This window comes from Trichechus manatus, unplaced genomic scaffold (genome assembly GCF_000243295.1).
Source record: "Trichechus manatus latirostris isolate Lorelei unplaced genomic scaffold, TriManLat1.0 scaffold00003, whole genome shotgun sequence".
Classification (NCBI taxonomy): Eukaryota; Metazoa; Chordata; class Mammalia; order Sirenia; family Trichechidae; genus Trichechus; species Trichechus manatus.
The window spans coordinates 19,058,677-19,077,760 of NW_004443939.1; the positions used below are offsets into that span (position 1 = coordinate 19,058,677).

The 19,084-nt window shown below is 37.2% G+C and overlaps 1 protein-coding gene across 2 annotated transcripts in view; it reads right to left on the minus strand.

Annotated features, from left to right (window-relative positions):
• The window catches only part of NEGR1 (neuronal growth regulator 1), a 1,035,705-nt gene that overhangs the window by 211,443 nt on the left and 805,178 nt on the right, over positions 1 to 19,084 (minus strand). For both annotated transcript variants that reach the window (XM_004369060.1, XM_012555400.1), the window contains one exon: positions 8,582 to 8,733. In XM_004369060.1, coding sequence (XP_004369117.1) covers positions 8,582 to 8,733 — 152 coding nt within the window. The remainder of the gene's footprint in view (positions 1 to 8,581; positions 8,734 to 19,084) is intronic.

A 19,084-nucleotide genomic window follows, 5' to 3' on the forward strand; every position in this document is an offset into this window, starting at 1 on the left:
ATATTCCCTTAATTTCTGTTTATCTGGAAATGACCTAATTTCACCATCAAATTTGAACGAGAGTTTTGCAGGATATATTATTCTTCGCTGGCAATTTTTTCTTTCAAGATGTTATATATGGCATCCCATTGCCTTCTTGCCTGCATGGTTTCGGCCGAATAATCTGAGCTTAGTCTTATTGTTTCTCCTCTGTATGTGACTTCTTGTTTTCCATGAGCTGCTCTCAGGAGTCTTTGTTTGTCTTTGGTTTTGGCAAGGGTGATTATGATATGCCTTGGTAATTTTCTTTTGGGGTCTCTCCTATATGGGGTTCGTTGAGCTTCTTGGATGGCCAGCTTTTCATCTTTCATAATATTGGGGAAGTTTTCTGTCAGCAGTTCTTCAATGATCCTCTCTGTGAAAACCCTAACTCTTTTAAGCTGCAGGAGGGGAGATCAATTTCAAGCTAAAGTATGAATCATTCAAATTTGTGGTCTCACCTTTCACATGGAATCAGGGTTCATTATAACAGGCAAAGGTAACAGAGAGCCCACACATTTGCTTACTGGCATGTGGGACATTTAAGGCAAGCAGGGAACTGAAATACTGCTTGCAAGGGCGTAGCTGGTTCCATATTCCACAAGTTAGCCAAAAAAGTATTGTTCACCTGCATCAGGTGAATCTAAACAGAGAAAAACTGTCAGGTTACCCACATTCTTACTATCTTCAGTAGCCTCTTTCATTTTGCCTTTTGGATACCATCTAGTGACCTATGTTTTATAGCAAAAGAGGAGGTAACCTTCAAATTAAATAGGCTGGGAAGAAATATTCTCTAACATGAGCAGAAATTTTCCAGAAAGTTAGATAGAACTAATTGTACAACACGTTTAATATTGGAACTTCATTATATCTCCACAGGGAAAGCAAGGCAGGCAAAAGACAGAGTTTTGGTGGGTCCTTTGAGTGTTCTATGTGTAATGCATAACATTTCTTAAGCAAATGCTTTGTAAATTGAATAAATGCACAGATACATTCACATACACAATAAATAAAGGAGAGAAGTCTCTGTAGCATCTTTAGGGCCCATATTCAAGCCATGGATCTGACACTATGCTTTTGGGAATGCATGTCATCCACACGTTATTCCAATATTATTTTACCTATTTGGGATTGTATGCAATATTGAGGCTAGATCTGTTCCAAATATTTTCATGCATTAAGTCTCAGGAGAAAGCCATATTAAACCTAACCTAATTTAATTTTAAAAACTTTGCTTATGTAGCTAAAGATTTCTCCCTTAATTATCTTTCCTTATGTCCTTTTAGATGGTTTTTTTTAATACATGTCCTGTAATGAATGTCTGTTCTTTTGAGAAAATGGGAAACAAGGCATATACAACATGCTTAACTTACAGGAATGACTATGTTTTACCGGTTAGTGTATACTGCTCAAATGGTGGTGTACATTAGATGAATTGGACCCATAGATGGCAGGATGGGACTATTCAATTCACTTTCTTTAAGGAGAAGACTATTTCAGTTGCTCATGTGCAAGAAGCAAAGAATACAGTTGAAAATAACAATAAAAACACAAATAACTCTAAATTCCAAACTTTTTACTTAATAAGGAATTTTGCTGTGAATAGTTAGCACACTGTCATCCATTATTAATCTTGTTGAAGCACTTGTTCCCTGAGGTTGAAGTGGAGAATATATGCACTCTGTCTCTCTTTCTGCCTCTCCTCTCTCCGCTCCTCTCTCTGTCTCTGAGGCCAATTCTCTATTTTTTAATGCAGACATCTTTAAGTAAATTTTGGACAAATAACCTAGAGGACAAGGCCTCTTAATTGTATGCTAACCTTCCTTTATTTTCTCCACCCGAAAATGTCCTTTTTCCTTACTTGAGAAAGCATATACGCTTTACCTGAAGTATTTCTGTTAATGAAATTACCAACATCTCTACTTAAAATTACAGCTCTACTTAACAACTACAGCCTAAAGCCCACAGGCCACAGGCGGCAAAGGGATTTAAGATGTCTTCATATTAAATGAAAGCCCTACTTACTTCTCCAGGACTCAAGAAATATTTGAGAACTGAGGCAAGCAAGCTGAGTGAGGAAAGCCTGCAAAAAAGACAGCACAGCATGTGTAGTTCGCCAAAGTCTTGGGTGCTGTCTCTGCATGTCTGAGAGTTGTTGATATACTCACAGCCATTGGACTGATTAATCAGAAAAGAAGTCCTATCAGACCAGATGCTAAGCCCTCAAGGATAATATCAGTCTAGTCTTCTGCCTTGCATAGTCTAGCCTCTAGAAAGAGTAGTTTACTACCAATGTTTCCACTACCGCATCTACTTATTTAACCTTAATCCACAGCAGCCGGGCTTCTACTGTCATTCTTCCACAGAAACTGCTCTGGCAAAGATCACCAATGACTTTCCAATTGTCAGAGGCAATGGTTGATTTTCTAACTTTCTATGACGCGATGAAGCTGTAGCATTGGACACCGCTGACTCCCCCTTCTTCTTGAAATGGTCTATAGCTTATGGTATTGTTTCTCCTCTAGCATCTCCATCCACACTGTATCAGTGTGCTTCTGCTGGATGCTCCTCTTCTTTTGCTCCCTCTTTGATGATGAAGTTACCTGGATTTCTGTTTTTGGTCATCTTTTCACTCTACATGACTGTCATGGATTGAACTATATCCCCCCAAAACGTATGTCAACTTGGCTAGGTCATGATTCCCAGTATTGTGTGGTTGTCCACAATTTTGTGATCTGATGTGATTATCCTATGTGTTGTAAATCCTAACCTCTATGATGTTAATGAGGCAGGATTAGAGGCAGTTATGTTAATGAAGCAGGAGTTAATCAACAGGATTGGGTTGTATCTTGAGTCAATTTCGTTTGAGATATAAAAGAGAGAAGTGAGCAGAGAGAGAGAAGGACCTCATGCCACCAGGAAAGAAGAACCGGGAGCAAAGTGAGTCCTTTGGACCTGGTGTCCCTGCACTGAGAAGTTCCTAGACCGGGCGAAGACTGATGACAAAGACCTTCTCTCAGAACTGACAGAGAGAGAGAGTCTTCCCCTGGAGCTGCCAAAACCATCCACTTGTGGTATTTCTGTTATAGCAGCACTAGATAACTAAGACAATGACCTTTATGAGAAAACTGATTTACTCTCATGGCTGAAATGACCACCTCCTTTCTGGTAACTTCTAAATCTTTATCTCTCTTTTGGACTTTATATTCAGCTACCCACTGAATACTGCCTCAAACGCAACATGTCTAAAATTGAATTCATTTCTCTTCTTTCATTCACTACCTCCTTCCCCAAATCTAAAACTCTAATCCTTCTCTTGTGTACTTATCCTGGTTAACGTTAGCAAGCTTTAGCTTGCTAGGAGTTAGCTAGATTTCTGCAAGACCGTTACTGTTCTCTCCAGATTTGATCATTAACTTCTGTCTCCTAATGAGCTCGCAGTTATCTCACCTCTGTTACTCTTTTTGTGGAATTATCTTTTGTCTTGATTACTGGCAAACCTGGATTTCGCTCTCCACATTGTCTAAAAATGTCTTTCAGAAACCAACCCGTTTACATCACTCTGTTGCTAAAATTATTCAATGGCTCTCCAAAACATCAAAGATAAAGTCTAAACTCATTTGCAGCCCTTCATGTCCTAATTCCTGCCAACTTGTCTAGTCTCATCTTTTAACACTCTCTTCCTACCTTTCACTCTAATGATATTCAAGTGCTATCATGCCTTCCAATATATCAGGCTGTTTTATATTGCCATGGCTTTACATGAGCTGTTTCATCCTCCTAGAGTGCCCTTCTCTCTCTCTCTCTCTTTCTCTCTCTAACCCCATCTCTCTCTCTCATTCATCATCATTACCACACCTAGGCTCGACCCAATCATACTCTTAGATAAAAGATCATCTACTCAATAGCTTGCCCTGAGTCATCGAGACTGAGTTGATCATTCTTTCATTTATGCCACTGTACTTTGTGCTTGTGATTGTTGTTTGAATGAACTCTTACAAAGTTCTGCAACTGAAAATGAGACTGTGAATTGCATCTTAGTTATAATTCACATAGTGATATCAGCTACTCTAAATGAAAGCCCTTCCATGACCCTTCAGACTGGATTAAGAGCCTCTTTTCTGTGCCTCAGTATGGTACCATTTATTACGCTGTATTACAGTTGCCTGCTGTTCCTTTCCTGTCACTTGTCTGAAAAATCCTTGAGGATGAGTCTCTGGTTCTGTTAGTCTTTTTCTTTCCAACATCTAGCACAGTGCCTTGCACATTGTAGGCAGTCTCTGTATATTTGACGAATGAATGGTGCTATTGAATAAACTGAGTCTCGAAATAGAACTATTGTATTGGTTCTCCTATTACGCTTTGAATCTCCCAGATGTCTGAACTGCCATGCTACAAACATCATTTTTAATTTGGAATTAGTCCCACAAGATCTAGTTCATGCACAGAGTAAGGGATGAAGTTGAGTTATAAGCTACAGTTGGGATATTATTTCAAATTTGCATGCCTGCTCCCTGGCTCACCAGAATCTGTTTACCATCTAAACCATCTGTAAAGCACTGGGCAGCCAGTCATCAAATAAGGTCAGTCATCTATGCATTGTTTTTTGAAATGAATTCAACTGAGTGCTCTTGCGAGATAAAATTTTGCAATAACAATAGCTGGCATTAATTGAGTGCTTACTTTGTTCCAGGCTAAGAGATAAGTGCTTTACATGCATCATCCCATTTAATTTTTACTCTGTGAGATGGGAACTATTATTGCCCCCATTTTAAAAATGAGTTAACTGAAGCTTTGGTGTTTAGGCAATTTACCAAAGTCACGCACAAATAATATGTGCCAAAACTGGGATTCAACCCAAGGTTTACTTAACTCCTTCTGTGTGAAACACACACATTCACACATATTCACACACACACCAAAAAGAACTATATATATATATTTTTTTTTATGGTCTTAGTTATGGTAAAGCTCTAAACTATAGCTTCTTGCCTTTTGTCTTCTTAGTGATCTGGAAAATGTGGGTTAATACAAACCAGAAGTAGAACGTAATTGTCTCAGAACTTATCCTAAATAGTTATGGATGGGGAACAGATTCCCAGTGGCTGAAGCTCTGCTAGAATGCTATTATCAAATAAGCAGTTTGTTTGCTACGCATAAGCACTATGCTAGGTAACACATATTTCCAATATCCCTGTCTTTGAGCTTATTATCTATTCAGGAATACAAATTATGAAAGCATGAAAAATGTTCTTACAACGTGTACTAAATACAACCATTCCAGATGCTTTGGAGTCTACCTCCTTTCTCCTGATAAGGGGATGGGACAAGTTAGCTTTACACACTCTGTTACCTATAGGAGGGGCTGATCTTCGCAGTAGATTTTTTTTTCTTTTTTTAAATTCTGTAGCAAATAAGCCAATATTAGATCAACTTAGGCCTAATTTCTACTCTTGGATCATTTTAGAGGTTTGTAACACTCCCATTTATTGACTTTGTGAAGATTTGACAGGAGTTCTTATTAAAGGACAATTGGCCATAAAGCTATAAATAGTTTGCAGATTCCCATTGCCTGGGTTGGAAAACTGTAGCCTACATAATCCAAACCCAACCAAACCCATTTCCGTGGAGTCGATTCCAACTCATAGTGATCCTATAGGACAGAGTAGAACTGCCCCATAGAGTTTCCAAGGAGTGGCTGGTGGATTTGAACTGCCCACCTTTTGGTTGGCAGCCAAGCTCTTAACCACTGTGCCACCAGGGCTTCTGGTAGTAAATAAAAAAAAAAAAAAAATCCTATAAAAAATGTGTGTCTAGATGTCTGAGTCTGATTTTTGGTCAAACATTAACATCATTCACCTTTCATATTTAAATCTGGCTTTTTTTTTTTTAATACCTAAGCATTTACATAAAAAAAAGAGTTTTCATATATCAAAGAATAATAAAAATAAAATAAACCAAACCCAACCCATTACTGTTGAGTCAATTCCAACTCTTAATGACCCTATAGGATGGAGTAGAACTGCCCTGTAGGGTTTCCAAGGAGCGGCTGGTGAATTTCAACTGCTAACCTTTCGATTACAGGCAAACGTTTAACCACTGGGCCACCACGGCATCCTAATTATCAAAGAAATGTTGGTAAAAACCAAAAGAAAGAAAACTATTTATATTGAAAGGTTTATCATTCAAAGAGTATGTTCCAAATGATACTGTACACCTGAAGTCTCACTCTATTGATGGTCTTGTGCTCATAGTGAGAGACAGGGAAAGGTGCTAGTTAGAAACATGGGCTCTAAAGTCAGACTGTTAGGGTTCTAGTCTTTGAATTGCCACTTACTAACTTTTGCCATTGGCCACATTTATAATCTCTCTCTTAGTTTCCTCATCTGTAAAAGGGAAATTATAGAAACTACCTCTTTGGGTTGTGTGAGAATTAAATGAAGAAATTCACATAAAGAAATTAGAACAGAGTCGGATCCATACTAAGCTAACAATAACTGTTATTTACATATAATTACTGTGATATTGCTTTGTATACCTACATGCTAGAAGTACACATTCTACAGATTAAACACAGTTTATTCATTTCTTAATCCATTCATTGGCTTATTCAACTTTTAACTAATTAATTTATTCAGCAAAGATTTATCAATTGCTTATTAAACACCAAGCACTGGCTTGGTGATATGGGTGATAATTAATCAGACATTGATCCTGCCCTCAAAGAACTTACAAGTTGGTGGAGAGATGAAAACTACATAAAAATAGTTCTAGTACAAAACAGGAAGTGCTTAGCGCAGTTAAGAGTTTCAGATGAGGTCATACAAGAGTTTTTAATGTACAGAACTTTCTGCAAATTTCCGGACAGGATTTGCATGTTTTGTCTTTATTAGCAAATTATCCATATTTTGCTAGCATTTGATGGCACCTCAACTTACAGGGAGTTAATACAAAAGGGAGTCACTAGAGCCCATTCTGAGGATTCCACATTTAGAAGCCCTTTCAGCAGTGCGTTATTTACCAATGATTGTGTTAAGGTTGCCAGAGTGACATTTGTTACAAATTTGTCATTTTCATTGCTTCAGTTTTGAAAATCAGAATGCGATTTAGAAATTAAAATAAAAAAAAGTGAATGTGTCATTAAGCCTAAATTGTTCTTTACTTTGCCTTTTTAATTTATTTATTCTTTCAGATTCTTGAATATTTAAACCATTTAAAATATTAATAACTTGCTTAAGTATCCATATTTACATTAAATTGAAGTTGTCATTGCTCTATAATATTTTCAATGGTTTATATTATTTATAATTACACTAAATAAATCATCCCCATGGAAGAAACTTAAGCAAGTATTTTACACAATGAGTTTTGTGTGGCAAGACTTCCCCCCCACCCATGGTGAGGTCCTCAGAAATATTAAGAAATAAATTGAAATAAAAGATGTGATGTTTTAAAAGTATTTATAGAAAATCATTGGAAAAATAATTACTTTCTATTAACAACAAACCAATATATTTTATTTAATATCAGAGGTTCTTAAATCATGGTAATTCAAAGTTCATAAATCATGAAGCTTCTTATTATAGTATATTTTTAAGTTGTAGGAATATCATATCTCATCCCCATCTTCTGAAAAATGGAAATGATCATGTCTGTGATGAACTAGGCAATGTTTACATTTTTTAGAGACAGCTTACTATCACAGCATAACAAAAATACACATTAGGTTACTATAAAGTATTAGTAAATTAAATTAAATTTAAATTTCAAGATAAGGATGATTCATATAATTTTATGGAACTGAAAAGACTTTATTGTCTGTAATCGTCTTTGGACATTTTGAGAAACACTCAGTTTCAAAATCAGGAATATTTTATGGATGTAACAATCTGTCAGTTACTTGGCTTCTAAAAAGAACTAAAATTAATTTCAGGAGAAATATTAGCATTGGTTTCTCTCCCTTCAACTGATCCTTGTGTTTGCTCTTTGTTCATTTCTAGCCCTTAGGGACAAATGTACATTAAAATATGTGGTATATATTTTAGCAAAACTTTAAGTTGTAACTCAAAATACAGTATTGAGTAAGAGCATTATCTCTATGAATAAAACATTTAATCATGATCATTTACTTACTATTTCATTTTATTTATGTCATATTTCATGATGTAGGTCTAAGGAAAACCAATCAAGAGTGAATTCAAGTCGTACTTACCTATGATTCAGGATAACATAACATATTAAGAAAAACAAAAAGTTCCCACTAAACCAAATGTCATCGGTCACAAAACGTATTTCAGTTGGCTTTAATTAATTATGTATTTTTTTTTTTCCTTTTTCTCTGGTATGAGACATCTTTCTAAACACATGTCGACTTCTAAAGGGATAAAAAAAAAATTCTCAAACGCCCATACTTATTTGGGGGCAAAATCTGGCCTGTGTCAGGAATGTGTCACATTAAGCTGAGATTCAAAAATGAACATATTGCATTCTTAAGTGTTATCTCTACCGATGAATGAGAGCCAAGAGGCACTTGGGAGCATTCTGGCAACACTGTGTTACTTACGGGTAAGAGGCAGGCTCGCATTGGTCGTGCCTAGTTTGTTGGCAGCCACGCAAGTATAGTTGCCGAAGTGCGCCTGTGTCACGTTGGTAACAGTGAGAATGGATCTTGTGCTAAAATTTTGAATAATAATTCCTTGTTGGCCATTGAAGAGCCTAGAAGACAAAACAAACTCTAGGTAAATATGCATTATGAATACAACTTTCATTTTAATCTTAGGCGGAGTCGTCATGGCAACCCAGACAATTTTGACCATACTGATGTTAGCATGTAGCATGATAATGGCACACACATTTTCTTTACATTAGCAGATTTTGGGAAGGAGTGGGTGTATGACAGTTATGAACTGTTCTGATGGGATTGTTTGTGCTATATAACAAACTGAGCTTAGCTATCTGTATGTCCTATTCATATACATATATTTTATTTTAGAAAACTAGACACACCACTATAATGGCATCTGTTTTGTTACAGTTAAGAAAGAGTGAAAGGGGATTAAAGATAAAGATTCTGTTAAAAGTACAAACTCATGGTTTCTAGGTAAACTGGGTAGGGTATGTCTAGGCCATAGTATTACTGGATTACTCTCATAAAAATCAATCCTACAACTATGGAATAGAATGGTTCTGAGGTCAGTGTCAACACCACTATACTGACTTTGCTGCTGCCATGTGCAACTCAGACAGGTGACTTGCCGTTAAACCCAGAGAAAGGCAGTGCTATAGTGTTGGGGATAGCATTTCAAGTTGAGTCACAGCTCTGCCATGTTTTAGTAATGTTCCTGAGAAAGTCCTTTAATCCCTCAGGGCCTCAATATGGGATTCAATTTTACCTGATTCCAATCTGACGATCCAACAATCTCTCTCCAGTAACCCTCATCTTCAATTAGGCTGGTATGGCTTTACCATTCTCAATGCATGACCTGCCCATGCTTCCTTTACCATTTTCCTGGTTTTGTACCCTATAGTCACCTTCCCCCTTTTATCTCTGCCAGCTGGAGCTTTCCCTCCTCCTTTAGTCCCAACGTAACACCTATCTCTCTTTCTCTAATGCTCCTCAAATGGCTCTCCTCTCTCTGCATGTCTCTCTTCAAATTGTTACATTATATACTTTGCCATGAGACAGGAAGAACTGGATGGTGCCTGGCTAGATTATTGAACATTTTAATCAAAGAGTCTATAGAATAATCCTGTTCAAAGGGGAGAAAATGCAGAACAGATTTTTAAATTCTTATAGACTCTATAATTTCTGGAGCTACGGAGGCTGGATGAATCCCTGAAACTATTGTCCTTAGATAATCTTTAAACCTTAAACCAAAAATGTCCCCTGAAGTACTCTTAAAACTGAATAGTAGTTTAGCTTAAGTAGTAAAGAATGTCTGCCTTGAGCATTATGCTCTTTTAAGATCTATCTATATGAGATCAAATGGACAACAACAACTCGAAAGATTAGATAGCAAGTTTAGGGTGCAGTGACTTTATGTTAATGTGGGAGGAACAACTCAGAAAAGGAGGGTAAGAATGGTTGCACAATTCAAAGAATGTAATCAATGTCACTGAATTGTACATGTAGAAACTGTTGAATTAGTTTAAGTTTTGCTGTGTGTATTCTCAACAAAAACAAAATGAATAAAATTTAAAAAATTGTTGTGGCATTAATAAAACTAAGATTATATTCTTGCATTGTTCTCTCTAGTAGTTTCTAAGTATACAAGTCTGTTCAACCCAAATAAATTGAATCTTTTTAAATTTCCCCAAAGCGGGAATTGTTCTCTTATATTTGAATCTTCCATAATACTTAATAGTGGAATCCTAGATATATAATAAATAGTACATAGGTCAACGGAATCTAGGGGCTATCCCTCCAACATAAACTTTAGTAAGCCCCCTTCAGTGGTCATTTCGAGAATTTCTCTTTCTAAATAAGAATTCCTGTACAATGAGAATGCCAGCTAGATACTAACTTCTCCCTAATCAGCCCCAAAGTTCATTGTGTTAGAGATGTGCTCATCACAACACTGGCTATGTAAGCTTATAGCCTAAATGACATGTTAGCTTTTCCTCTTTAATGCATTCAAGTTCTAGCACTACATATTCCTTTAATTACGCAGATGCTAATAAATGACATTCTCCAGAGAGTTGAACTTCTTTACATTATGTTACATGGCTTGCATCTGAATTTAGATAAAGTATACTGTAGTTAAATGCAGATTAAAATAAGCAGCCATGCTTGATTACTCTAGGAATTACTTACATTTCATGTAATAGTGGAATTTAGCTTATCCAAAACTCAAACTTTAATCAGATTAATAAAACTCTGAGTTGCATAAACATTGAAAAAACTTTAACTTGAGCAATAAACTTAATGATCTCCAACTCTGACACAATAAAATAGCGCATAAAGTATCAAGGAAGTGGCAGCCTTTTACCATATTTTCACATAAACAACGTGGGCTTCTGTGTTTTTTTGCCAGCCGTGCCTTCCCCTCGAAGCACCCTCACAAGTGCCGCCATGCCAATCTTCTTCCACATATCGCGGTGGGGAGGGCACAGCCGGCAAACAAACACAGAAGGTGCGTGTTATTCTCTTTAAAATATGGTATTTTCTTTCTCATATTACAAATCTATCAACATTTATGCTGACTATTCCATAAAACCCATTGCTGTCTAGTTGATTCTGACTCATAGAGATCCCATCTGTTCCAGAATAGAACTGCATATAGAGTTTTCAATGGCTGTGAACTTTTGGAAGTAGATCTCCAGGTCTTTCTTCCAAGGTGCTCTTGGTGGATTTGAACCTCCAACTTTTTGGTTAGTAGTTGAGCACTTAAACTTTTGCATCACCCAGGGATTTTTCTGCACCATATTAATAACTTTATTTTCAACTAATTGGTATATGTTGTATAAAGATCACAATTTCATTGCCCTGTGAACTTCAGCACTGTTGTACAAATCAATTTCCCCATGTCTATGGTGTAAATAAATGTTTAACACACTCAGCTGATAACCAAAAGGTTGGAAGTTTGAGTCCAGCCAGAGATACCTCAGAAAAAAGACCTGATGATCTACTTTGAAAAATCAGTCATTGAAACCCTATGGAGCACAGTTTTGACTCTGACACACATGGGGTCACCATGAGTCAGAGTTGACTTGACACATTTTCCAGTGATCTCAGCAACTCCCTAGACTACTAAATCTCCATTGTGCCCCATTGTGCCTGAAACCAAGATTCATTTTGCTTATTAAATTAACCAGAGTCTTCAGCTGGCTAGACTATGGGAAGAAAATCTCGAGGGAGTATATTCAGACACTCCATGCCTCTGTTTGCTTATGTTCCTTATTGCTGTCTTTCTGAGTGAGATGGTTTCCAATTCCCTTCCTCTTAATGTAATTGAAGGCAAAGCCACAGATGTTGCTAAATCAAGCAGCATATCTAAGCTCTGTGTGTATAGCCCCTTGTTGGTTTCTGGCCAGCAGTACTAGATGCATCCTTACCGGAGTGGCAAATTAATGCTCCAACCCCTGCTGCTTGAATTAGCCAAGCAAGTGGTTATGGCCAATAAAAGAAAAGCATCTTCCCTGAGGGATTTTCTTCCCTCTAGGGGAAGCTACCTCTGGGAGAAGTCCAAAGCTTACTTTCTTCTATAGATGGGAGTTTTAGAAGTGCTGACTCCTCAAACACTGTTTAAGAACCTATCTTCACCTGGCAGATGGCTGGGACAGCCTTTGGAGGGGGAGAAGGACTTCTGGGATGGTATCTATCTCTGAAGAACGTACTTCCGTGATTCTTCTGCAGGGATCCTGGGAAAGAGGAGTGGTTCTCAACTATTCAAATCAATTCTGGTAAAGATCATTAAATTACTACAAAGGTGAAGTCTATGCTAGGTTATTAGGGAATAGGTTGGGCAATACATGATCTCTGCCCTTGAAAAGCTCAAAACTAAGAGGAGGAATCACACACGTAAACGGCTGTTTACAATCAAATGGTATTTTAGTCACGATAGGGACTCTGTTAAAATGAACACAGCTACTCTCAGTCACTGAGCATAGAAATTTAAGCTATACCTAGACGCTCTAGCACATATGACCGTAATGCAATTTCACTCCTTGACTATAGATGGATAATAAAATAGGTCTTCAATTGATGACACTTTTTCTTTATAAAACAGATTTATTCCAATATAGTTGGCTATGATTATATTTTCTGTAAAGAGAAACATTCTTGTACTGACTTAGATTATAAAACAAGAGATGCTTATTTATAGAAAAGAAGCCCCCACCCCTGCTCCAAAGAGAGAAACAAATTATGTTGAGCAAAGAGTTAAATATAGCATCTTTTTCCTCAGCAGTATATGGTGTTTGCTTGGAAATGTCCAGTCATTGTTCTTTGTTGCTTTTTACCACTCAACGGACCCTATGGTTGTCAGCTTATTCTATTACTGTCAGACCTTGCTGTCCTCCACCCTCTGCCACTAATGAGTGTCCTTCATACCCAGACCATTACCCTCACTTTTCTCCCTCTGCCTTTTGCCATGGTCTCATAAACTGCAAGCCGAAGGCTATTTACTTTGCCAGCAGATGCTGCCAGCTCATAAGTAACATAACCCAATCAACTAACTAGTTGTGAACTGGAATAGTCCCCTACATTTTCAAGCATCAATCAGAAGTGGCACATGTAAAGAAAGCTAATAATTAGGGATACTTATATTTTTGACTCATGAAATGCTTACAAATTTTATAATCATAACGTCCCTCAGGCAGTAGCTATCCAGGAAGGCCAGAAGAGCCTAAAGCAATATCACCACAGCAAAACTGACCACATAGCCATTGGCACCAATTGTGAAGACTGCTAAAATAAATGGAGCAGCTATACCAGACCTCGTTCATTTTACATATAAATCTAGCCTCACTCCACATTTTGGGACTATTGTTCAATATCTGCCTTTTCGGATCAGGAATAGCAATAAACATTTCCAGAGAAATAAACTTTTGGGTGAAAATAGCCACAAAAAGACTTCATTGCTAATGTAGAATACAGATATTGGAGAATATCCAGACACTACCAAAAATATTAAAATAATGTGGAGCAGGAGTGACGGAGGTGTTCTCAAATAATGATAGATTTTTTTTTTAATCAAAGTGGCATTATAAGGGACTATGATCACAAATTATCAGTTATATTACTGGATAAGATTAATATGGCCTTGTTAATCAATCTTTGTGTGTTACTATAGCAGGGGTAGAAGAGGGTGAGGGAGGCAGATTTTGAATAGTAAGAAGTAAAAAGAGATGTTACTGTTACTTCCAACAATGGACTGCAGGCTTGTGGAGTGCCAACAGGTGATATGAAATTAAAAAAAAGAGAGATTTAGAAAAAGTCATGGGTGATGGTAGAAGTCTAGTATAGTCTTAATGGGAATGAGGTTTTATTTAATCATCAAACTATGATTAATGTCTCCTATGTTTCAGGTACAGTGTTAGGAAACCAAGGGAAAAAAAGACAAACAAAACACAGTTCCTATGCCAAAGACCTTAGCTACACCTGAACATCTGAACATGACACTGGGATGGTATTCAGGTCCTGCCACAATGCATCCCACAGTGCTTCTCTCTAATGGTAGAGTTCTAGTTTGTATGCATCTCGGCTCTGAACCATGGTTGTACTTCTAGTTTTCTCAACATGAACAGGAATGCTTTACTTATGTGGAATATGTTAGCTGTTTTCAATACAGTTATGACTGAAGAATCTAGCACTGAAAAATTGCAACATTGTACAAAAAAGTTTAGTGTTAAAAGTGTGTGGAATTGACATTCAGAAAACATTTAAGCATTCTTCATACAAAAATATCAACTGATCTTCAAAGCATCCCTAAGAGGTAGGTATTATTAGTCCCATTTTACAGATGAGAAAATAGAAATTCCGAAAGATTAAGTCATCTTGTCTTCTACCATCTCATAAGTGGCAGAACCAAGATTCAAATTCAGATCCTCTAACAACTGGTATCCATCCTGCAATGTAACAACTGACATTCAAATCAACAGGTAGAAACCAAGGTATCATATATGAGTTGGAGTCCTGATGGTGCAGAGTCTAAGAACTTGGCTGCTAACCAAAAGGTCCACAGTTTGAATCCACCAGCCGCCCCTTGGAAACCCTATCGGGCAGTTCTCCTCTGTCCTACAAAGTCGCTATGAGTAAAAATCGACTGGAAAGCATGTTTTTTTTTTTTTTTTTTTGGTTTGGTATATGAGTTTGGAAAGGCAAGTGGTCCCAGAGAATCAAGTCTAGCTGGGAATAAAGCCAATGGAGCTATAAACCCAAGTGGTATGTGATGTCCACATCAGGAGCCAGGTCCGATCCAAGGGATGAGTCTAATGGGGTAGAAAGCCAAGCAAAAGAGTAAGATGCAGTTCAGCTAGCTATCTGGAGAATTACCTTGACTGGAGGTCTCTTGGCCATCTATTGGGACTTAGTTTTACATGGGGCTGCAGACTGGTTCATTCTGGTTTGAACTCATGCAGATTATTTGCACTTGTAACAAGTTCCCAGGAAGTTATACATAAGAATCACCTGGGGATCTTGTTACAGTGTAGATTCTGACTTAGTATATCTGGGGTGGAAATGCAAATTCTCAGCAGGGAACTTGTTAGAAATGCAAATTCTTAGCAGGGGTTCAAAGTGGACCAAACCAACTTGAAGCCCTTGTTTTATACTCAGCAATGCATCCTCTTAAACAGCTGTCTTCAGCCTCTAATACAGTCAGTCTCACAGGCTACTCCCAAATTCCAATATGAGAAGCATGAAATGGACTCTCTTGCCTCCCTCCTCAAACTCCACCCCCTCAACGTCATTATCAATTATTACTTGTTCATTTTTCTTCTCCCGGGTTCACTAAATATTTGAATAGTAGCAGATGCCTCTCTCTATTGTTTGCAGAATATAGTCAAGAATGGCAAGAAAATATAACCATGCAGAGTGGCCAGAATGGAAAATTTTAGAGTAGGTCTAAACTTGTTTCTAAAGTTCAAGTTCTAGCAAAGTTATGTAGTTACTGTGTTCTCCTTGACTAGGTCAAATCATCATCATAACATTAAGTACTTCTCCTTTGCAATACCACTGAAGTTGTAAGTTTTCATATATTTGTGTGGTTTTTGATTAATGTCCATCTTCCTCATTAGAGTATAAATTCCATTAGGGCAGGATCCCTGGCTAGTTTTGCTATACACTGTATTCTGAGTGCGTGGTAGAGTGCTGGGCACTTACTAAGTGAATACATTGTGTTTATGCACTTTTGTAAATATTAGATTTTTCATCTGTGAAATGGGAAAAATGAAACCAATCTCAAAGTGTTGATGTAAGAATGTTTTTTAAAAAATACATAAAATGAAATGTCTGTGTGTGTATATATATACATATATATATATATCAAATGCAGTAGGCACTAGATATATGATAGGTATTATTATTGTTTAATGATACAGTCTGTTTCTTAGAAAGAACAGATACAATTCCTCTCAGAAGGCAGCAAAATATTAAATATTGAGCAGACAGGAAATTGTTTTTAAAGAAAAGATCTAAGCAAGTGACTGAAAAGATTATGGCATTATGATTTTAAGATGTGCCAAACTCTGTATCAATTACATACACATTATCAACCTCATCTAGGCTTTTCACAGATGTGCAGTGTAGATAAGAAAATAAATAAAAGTGAAAAAAAAAAAAAGAGGAGGAGAAAGAATTGCTTGAAACCAGAGAGAAATGAAAATTTATGTGAACATGCTGCTATAGCAACCTATTGGTTTACTGCGTTGCTTGGTACTTAAGGGCTTGCAAACAATACGATATCATTTATTCCTAGGAGCAGACTGAAAAATATCATGCATCACTGTCTTAGCCCCAAGCGGTATCTATCTTTAGTCGTACATTTGAATAAATTAATGTTATTATAATATATTAGAACACTTTAATGATTTTAGACTTTATTAAGCTATTTAAAATGTATGTCTTGTTTACTTTATCAATTTTAATGAAATTAATAATTTTAGACTAGAGATCTTTGGACTGCCTTCCTTGTGGCAGTTTGATTTGCACGGGGAAGATATTCCTTTTTAACCCTGTACCAAATAAACAAAGGCTACAGTGCAGGTGTCAGAGCTTCCCTGTCTGCAGTGAGTCCTGTATCCCTGGCAACCTGGCCTGTGACAGGATTTCCCCCTCTGCTCGAACTGCTTTTCTAATATCAATATGCCCATGATTTGAATGTCAACTTTCATCCTACAATATACCAACACAACCATTTTGCAGAGAGACATTCCCTGAAATTAAAAAAAAAAAAAAAAATCATGGAAAATCAGAATTAAACAGAAACCAACTTCCTTTCTCTAACATGCATTTTACGGGCTTACATTGGCCCCACCATCTAAGGCAATAAGATCCATTTGGGCTAACATTTTCTTATCAATCTGTAACTGTATTAAAACAAGAATGTCTTTTTTATAATTACTAAGTGGATGCAACTAATTCTTAAAACAGAGTGAGTTATCCATGCTAAACACCATGCTAAGTGCTGGGGACACAATATTGAATGAGGCAAAATCCTTATTATTAGGTAAATTATAGTTTAGTGGGAGAATGGACAAGTAAAAGAAGTGGAATATAGTTTAATAAGTGCTTTGTGGCACATGTGGTTTGTGCTTAACTACTAACCAAAATGTCGCTGGTTTGAACCCACCCAGCTGCACCATGGAAGAAAGGCCTGGTGATCTATAAAGATTAGAGCCAAGAAAAGACTATGGAGCAATTCTACTCTGTAACACATAGAGTTGCTATGAGTAGGAGTTGAGTCCATGGCAATAGTTTTCATTTTCTTCCCCCCAATGGGGTGAGCATGTGGTATGCATTTGAAGAGTACAAAAGGCTCAGGGTTGATTTCCTGGCTAAGGTGGCATCTGAACTGAGACTAAAGGACTAGTGGAAGGTAGCCAGGCAAGGGTGTGGAAGGATCTTACAAGCAAAGGAGCCAATATGAAGAGGTCTGAAAGACTGAGATCATGTCACAGTTTGGGAACTAAAACATTTCAGGATGGCCATAGCCCTGATTGTGAGAGGGTAGAATGATGAGATTCATAGCCAGAGAGGAATACGGGGCAAAATATGAAGGCCTTCCATGTCATACTGTGGTGTTAGGACTTTATTCTGGAGAAAATAAAGAACCACTTAAGAAGTCAAGCGTAAAGCAATATGATCATATACTCATTTTGGAAAGACCACTATGAATTTTAAGAACACACCAAATTCCAGATGTTTACTGGTGGACTCTGTATACAGTATTAGCATGGTGGTCCTTGTTTGGCCTAACTCAAACTCAACATTATCCCTTCAAAACCTCTTTTTCTATGATGCACATAATTTCAAATTTTCAAGGAATCCAGACTTTCTGGAGCCACTGAAGTCAGATGACCCCCTGAAACTATGACCCTGAAGAAATCTTTAAACCTTAAACTGAAACTATCCCTTGAAGTTATCTTTGAACCAAATAATAGTTTATCCTAATTAGAAAAAAATGTTTGCATTAAGCATTATAATCTTTTAAAGAATTATCTATATGCGATCAAACTGACAATAGCAACTTGAAGGATAGACAAGAAGCTTCGGGGACACTGAGCTTGTGTTAATGATGGTGAAATAGTTTGCAAAAGTTCTCAAGAAAAGTGGCACAACTTGAAGAATGTAACCAATGTCACTGAACTGTAAATGTAGCCACTGTTTAAGTGGTGTATGTTTTGTTGTGTATATTTTCACACAGGTGCATGCACACGCGCACACGCACACACACACATAAAACTTCTTTTTCTGTGTTCCCTCCCTCAGCTAATGGCTTCATCAGTCATCTAGTTATCCAGATAGAAAACTTGGAATTATCTTCAACTTGTTCTTTTCTTGTACCTAATGAGTCACTGAAATGTACAAAACTACATTTCTCTCTCTACTTTTTAACTGCACAGCAAATTCTCTGGTTAAGTCATATTTCTCATTTTTCCCATCCATTCCTCCCAAATGATCCCAGAAGCATTTTCTTAAGATAAGAATTGACTCACTTCACATTTGTTGAAAAGTTTTCCAATGGCTTACCCATGCCTATGAAATCAGGTCCAAATGTCTTACCATGTGTTATGGATTGAATTGTGTCCCCCAAAAATGTGCATCAATTTGGCTAGGCCATGATTCTCAGTTCTGTGTGATTGTTTACCATTTTGCGATCTGACACGATTATCCTATGTGTTGTAAATCCTAACCTCTATGATGTGAATGAGGCAGGATTACAGGCAGTTATGTTAATGAGGCAGGAGTCAATCTACAGGGTTAGGTTGTATAATGAGTCAATTTCTTTTGACATATAAAAGAAGCAATCGAGCAGAGAGGAGAGGGACCTCCTACCACCAAGAAAGAAAAGCCGGGAGCTGAGTGTGTCCTTTAGACTTGGGGTCCTGTGCTGAGAAGCTCCAG